The sequence below is a fragment of the Perkinsus marinus genome (assembly GCF_000006405.1).
Source record: "Perkinsus marinus ATCC 50983 genomic scaffold scf_1104296961862, whole genome shotgun sequence".
NCBI lineage: Eukaryota > Perkinsozoa > Perkinsida > Perkinsidae > Perkinsus > Perkinsus marinus.
Window position 1 is genome coordinate 1 of NW_003205635.1, and position 6691 is coordinate 6691.

The 6691-nt window shown below is 44.6% G+C and overlaps 2 protein-coding genes across 2 annotated transcripts; both read left to right on the top strand.

Annotated features, from left to right (window-relative positions):
- Positions 1-1710: 1710 nt before the first annotated feature.
- Positions 1711-2985, top strand: Pmar_PMAR015365 (hypothetical protein; the record flags this gene model as incomplete). Its single annotated transcript, XM_002772166.1, has 6 exons — positions 1711-1775; positions 1963-2063; positions 2111-2299; positions 2672-2729; positions 2772-2858; positions 2919-2985. 6 exons carry the CDS (start codon positions 1711-1713, stop codon positions 2983-2985), a joined length of 567 nt encoding a protein of 188 aa, XP_002772212.1.
- Positions 2986-4598: 1613 nt separating this feature from the next.
- Positions 4599-5562, top strand: Pmar_PMAR015366 (hypothetical protein; the record flags this gene model as incomplete). The annotated part of the gene is made up of 5 exons (XM_002772167.1): positions 4599-4717; positions 4831-4931; positions 5004-5189; positions 5248-5285; positions 5479-5562. The coding sequence occupies 5 exons, from the start codon at positions 4599-4601 to the stop codon at positions 5560-5562; spliced, it is 528 nt and encodes a 175-aa protein (XP_002772213.1).
- Between the last annotated feature and the right edge of the window lie 1129 nt (positions 5563-6691).

The window sequence follows — 6691 nt, forward strand, 5'->3', positions numbered from 1 at the left end:
TATTATATACCATCTATTCGATTAGTTGCGAGCTTGTGTCAATGGCATCATTCATAAATAATATTCTATCCGAGAACCCAGGGAGCTGGCACGACTTCAACGAGTATGGGATAATGATGAAACAACGATGATTATTCGAAGAGATACCTATGCCTGCAGCTGCTACCTCTCTCGTGGAAAAGGGTGCATCCATTCCACTGCTATGAGGATCCTAGAAGGGGAGATAGTGGAGTTCCGAGCAGAAGATCATATGCCCCTGCTGCCCAGGGCTAAGGGAAGACCTAAGTAAGCAGCCCAATTTCAACACAATTAGTCTATAGTATCAGGTATTACTATTGATTCTTTACTAATATTATTTATTATATTATAATCTTATAGGAATGTTATGGATGTATCAACGAGTGAATATATCTCCCAGCATTATGAGAATATTGCATTACTATGATAATACAACACATCAAATATATAAGTTATAATTATTATACCCTATTAATCAATAGCCGAATATTACATCATTGATATATTGATATCATTAATACATCTTAATATGATAGTGGGTATATATATTATTTATATACTGACATACATTACCATATTCCCATGATTATACCATATTGTATAAAAAATATATTCAAGTGAAAGGATGTGAAAGGAGTGCTGCTTGGGAGAAAACTAAATTGATCAGATATAATGGTATAAAAGATAATATACTAATATCTATCCCATATCTATAATACAACTATATATTCATCTACATGGAATTGTAGGGATATCTCTAATAGTTAAAGTAGTGCGTGTAGACACGCACTGTCGTTGGCAAACTCACTAAATGTCACTCAAACTCTGTGTCACCTTAACATCATTATATCAACATAGCATAGTAGCTAGGCTAGACCTTGGCACAGATGCAAGATATTGAGCAAAGTGGACGCCGAGGATCACGAGTAGAGGAGAGAAATGTCCCAAGCATTAAGTAATCCGTTCGGCACGCTGAGTGTCTTTGCCTCGTCGGTACATGTAGGGTCGGTTCTCACAGAACCACCACCCTATCAGTCTGATAGTATCAGACCTACACGATGAGGAGTGGGATGTTTAATAACTTTTGGACATCAAATTGAAGTTCTGATACGAATTCATAACACAGTATTAGAGAAGTTGAGTTGTCACTGCATGGGAGCCTCCCATTGGGAGGCGACCTCTCCAATAACTTGCGTGTTTCAATTTGAACTCACCAGTGTCTAGTTGTGAGGGATAAGTCAAGAGCAACCAAGGAACCCCCTCCCCCACGATGACAGTCAAATTGGTATCAAGGAAGCACTGTTGCCTTTTGCACGGTCATCATCAGCTGATCTAGAACCAAGATCATTGATATCGGTCTCTATTTACCGAGTGAAACACCGAACACAACTAGCATGAAATCACAACTGTGCAGTGCTGAGTATCACGGTTAACCCAACACCGTGTCACAGCGAGAAACCAAACAGTAAATCATCGCACGCTATATAAAAGTGGCAGAGCTCGACGGCCTTCGCAACACGCAAGCCCTCGCTGTCCCCACTAGCTAGGGAGCATGCTATTTCCCGAATAGACGAGGAAGGCCACGTTTTGTTTTTCACAGTGTGCGTTATTCAGTTTTAATAGCATTCTTACTGGCAGCCAAGCATATGGCATTCGACCACACTGTCCCTTACAGATGCACGCGGAAACTCAATGAAATGTATCGGTTACGCTATGTTGGCCATGCTGGCCTTCGGAGTCACCAACTACCTTATTGGGTAGGTATGGGAAAATGTGCACATAGTCAACTACATGCCTTGGTGACAATTGGGGAATTGTAGGGTAGCCTTGTTGGTTCCAGTACACTTCTACCCGAATTCGTATGTAAACTTTTCCTGAGCTCAGCTGAGGAAAGCGAACAAAATTCCAACACCGTGTTTCAGTGCCAAAGTTGTCCATGGTCAGGTACGCTACGAGCAGTTTGGAAGGTTCAGTCGAGACATTCTATGCAGTTGGCGCCGAATGGAAAATGATGGTCATCTTGTGGCTCTCTGGAGGTGTTCCCGGTAGGTTTCCCGAGTACCACGAACGATCTCAAGGCTTCATTTCCCAGGTCTAGTTTGCTACATTGCTCATTGGATGCATGTTGGCAAAATCGAGTTCTTCTGGGCAGATACTGAGAGCAACTCAGCTAACATCACCGTGTTGTCGAAGCTCTTAACACTAATGGGAGGAGTTGGTTTGGGCGTCTCTGTTAGCTTCATGAAGAAGGCCTTCGTATTTTCCTCCCCGGCTGACAAAGGTAACTCTTTGTTCGCCAGCACAGCATCATCGATGATGCTGTTACGGGTCAGGTCCGATAAGTGCTATAGTTGGCTCTACGATAATCATCGTCAGTTTGTATGGTCATTTCGTTTTCCGTGAACTTCTCAGTAAACGCCACGCTCTTCTGATAGGAATCGTAACGTCGTCACATACCGTCTGCCACACAAAAATCTGTCCCTCGTTTCAGGTTGTCGCAGGCGTCCTCATATCAGCCTTCAGTCCAGGTGGTCCGACTCAAGTCGAAAACGAAGTGGCTGCAGCAGAAACCACAGGACACGCTGCTCTTGGGTTCGGCTTTGCGGTGGTTTTTCCTCATGATTCGGGATGCCTCCTACATCGCTTTTACTAGGTCCTCTCTATGATAGGCATGGCCGCGACTACTATAATGATCCGTTACAGTTCAATTGGTGAGCTATTAACTCCCGCCTTCTCTCCATCCTCGTGCTCAGGTCATGTATCAACTTGGAGTGGGTATTCAGCACGACTGTTGGCCCAGTCTGCGCTTGCACTCTTCGTCGGATACATCTTCGTGAAGAGTGATGATGGCGGCGAGTTGCCAGTGACTATCCTGCCCAACGAGGTCGTCATTCTGTCAGTTGTCGCTGGGTTTATGCAGGCAAGTTCTTCAATAAGTTCTCTCGTGTTGGTATTCTATGTTTCTAGTCCTTTGGGTTCTTAGCTCTGAATATAGCCCTGAGCTTCCCATCAACAAGTCTGGTGAATGTTATTGTTTCGGCCAACTCCATTGTCGTCTTGGGTCTCAACTTTGCTGTGGATGGTCTCCTACCACACCCCACTCAACTCGTTGGAATGGCCGTCATTATGCTTGGTGTGATGCTGTGCACATTAGCCCCACCGCCAGTATGTCAAGGCACTCTAAGCTTGAACAAACCACTATTGAAAACCTCAGATGTTGACTCCGCGTAGAATGCGTGGTTTTTCTTCTCATTTCTGGTATGTCGATTCGTTCACTTACGCTTTCTGGGCTGAGAATTTCAGTGCCGTCTATTTCTGATCTCGAGTAATGTGTGAACTTTATCTCGCTGCCAACGAAGTGTTCATGTGCTATTGTTATGCCTGTCTCAATTCTGGACCATGTCGTATGGTCATGATTTACTATTTACCATCTCTGTTATTGCCCAACAAGCAAGTCAAGGACGACTTTTTTCTCATTCTCATCGGTTACTAGGTGTTTCAATTTAACTCGTTTCTACAGCTGAGGTTTAGTGTTCAAGTGTGATAGTAGGGACAATGCTTTATCAATGTAAAGTGCTCGCCCTCGCAGGGAATGTTATGTTAATATCTCTTGAACGAAAACGATGCAAATTACTAAGTATAGAGAAGACAAGGTCGGCTTTTCATTGATCGTCCGTCTCAAGATTCTGTTACCGTCGTACGCTAATTACAGCCTCGATTCAGTTGTACGTTGCTATCCAATCAGCTCGGTATTACGTTCTGGGCTGCGGAACTCATTCCATGATTTTTACAGCTTCGTGTTGCTGCGAGTTGGTCTTTATGCTATTAACAACTAAAGTGTGCACCAACATTCGACTGGTCCTCGGGTTGTTGTGTAGTTATGGATGGAAGGGCTGAACATACGACAATAGAGATTACATAGCTCACATTTGTTGACCCACCGCGCGCTACAGAGCGAATGCTGAACGACGAATAGTGATCTACGTCTTACATGGGAGCTCCATTAATTTTGACGTTAGATATACGAGTTAGTGATGAAAGTGACTACTCACCAGTTCAAGGTCTCCCCTTGGTGATAGTCATGTCACTCAGCAAACTCGACAGTCTGCGCTTGGCAAATATATCTACGGCACCGTAGTTCCTCTAATACTATCACGAACCTCCTAGAAATATCACTCGCGCACGATATGGTGTATATAATCTACGATCCGAGCTAGAACAGTTGTCCAAGGGCTGATCCGAAATGATCAAGTCTTCACTAACGGCTGTTGACGTTGGACTCGCCGTTCTTCTGAAGGACGATCACTGAAGCATGAACTGTCGTCAATAATGCCAGTTCTCCGATTGGAAGCTATTTGAGTAACTCATAAGAACATCTCTGTCGTTGAACACAGATGGCAGCAAATGCCAACGGGTTGACCCAGTACAGACGAAGCTAGGAGACGCCCTGGAAATTCCTACGGGTACCACAACGAAGCTAGGAAACACAGCAGATGTAAAATGAACTGTATGTCCTTATGTCCAAATTATATCTAGTTTGTGTGAGTTGCGTCTTTGATAGTTTATGAACAGTATCATTCATGGAGTTACTACGCAATAAAGCCTCCAAACAAACCGACACTTCCACTGGCTTAGCAACATGTGTCGGTTTTTCCACTATTGGCCTGATTGGTTATGGCCTGTTCAACTACTTTGTTGGGTAAGTGAGGACTCGGTTCCCTTCGAAGTGGTCGAACATCGTTAGTGTCACGTTTGACTTGACTCGTTTCTTGGACATTTCTGTCCACAATCGAATATTTGAGTTCCTTGCAGGTACACAGGTGGCCTCATTGCTGATGAAGTCGACATCGAGAACTTGCAGACAGCCCAGTGGCAGATGCTGATCATCATGTGGCTGGTTGGTGGCCTGCCAGGTAACGCCTCCATTGGAAGCCTCCATCCCCATCATAAACGATAGTGTGATGGCTGCATTAGCTTCCTCTTAGGTTTAGTCTGCTATTTCTCTCACTGGGTGGTATGTGGCCGTGTGGAATTCATCTGGAGCAAGTCGACTTATGCTGACTCCATCACTACGATGACTAAACTCCTCACATTTTCTGAAGGCGTCATCCTTGCAGTGTCGTCTACCCTCGTCAAGCAAGCGTTTGCGTTCTCTTCACCAGCCGATAAAGGTATAATCTGACCTGCTCAGCGTCACTGTCCGGTGACCGTGAATTTTGTCTGTCCTAGGTCCTGTAGCCGCTATAGTTTGTTCGACGGTCGTCACTGTAAGTATGTATGGCCACTTCGTCTTTCGAGAACGGCTTGGTTGGTCCCACGTGTTTCTCATCATCATGGTGAGCTCAGATATATTTCCATGTCTGTTGTTCCTCATCACATTCATCATCAGGTAGTTGCTGGTATGATAGTATCAACTCTCAGCGGTGATTCTGTCCATTCCACAAGTGATGCTTCTCCTAGTCATTCTCAACCACTACTTGGCTTCTTATTTGCGATCTTGGCTATGACTGGAATGTCTACATTGACGTTACTCATGCGGTATAGCTCCATTGGTGAGTTTATTCGGGGATACGTACATACCACCCTTCTGATACTTCTTGCCGTATCTTCCTCGCTCGTCTCTTTACTCTGATCTTCTTGTTAGCAGCCTACCTTTAGACTGATTGCTAAGACTTGAATCGGTGTTCAGGTAACGTTGCTACACGTAGTGGTTACTCAGCCCTACTGTTAACACAATTTTGTGTAGCACTCCTGTTAGGAGGCGCACTGATTTGCAGAGGTCAAACTACTTTGCATGTTACTGGAATAGCCTTAGCGACCACTGTGATCGGTGGATTGTCCCAGGTAGCTCACTCGATTCAGATATGTTGGATCCTCAAATGTTGTTTCAGTCGATTGGTATTTTCGCTATGAACGAAGCACTTGCGTATCCAATGACGAGCTTGGTGAACGTCATATGCTCTGCTAATCCAGTTATCGTTCTGGTCCTGAATCTCGTCGTGGACGGTTTGATTCCAGGAGCCACACAGTTGAGTGGTATGGCCGTCATACTTCTCGCAGTTTTCGTGAGTGCGCTCATACCTCCAAAGGCTATGGAGGAGTCGACTCGAAGAACTGTCGGGAAACCTGCCCCTCACGGCCTGGGAGATCCTCTTCTCGTTGAGTCAAAGATACCAGTCTGAGTGGACTGGAGCTGTCGTTGTCTTAGTATCGAAAATCATTGGGAACTTACCATTGTTGTATGATGGACCATTCGATATGTCGAGCCTTCTCTCATACTTTTGTTAGCAACGGACCGAGGTAGATGTCGCTTCAGTATGACCTTTCCTATTTCTCCTGCTACCGCTTTCAACTCAAACTTTAATCGAGCTGTCTCTCATTTAATTGTTAACATATGTTCCATCATTTGACCGAAATGTTATAGGTATAATGTATCTGAATATTTGTGGTTGTTGAGTTGGGATGTTCACCATGTATCTCGTCAACATTCTACCGAATAGAATTCTGCCACGGTTGTACAGTGCGATCTGCACCAATACTACAGGTTCGGCTAGGTTAGTGTTGATTGGTTGTAATACACCTGTGGAAGCTGACAAGACTCTTGTCAGCTTCCACAGAGGTCTCATTCTCGTTTCCCCTCGGTTGGCGCACAATGAAGGAAAGAGTATCAGGT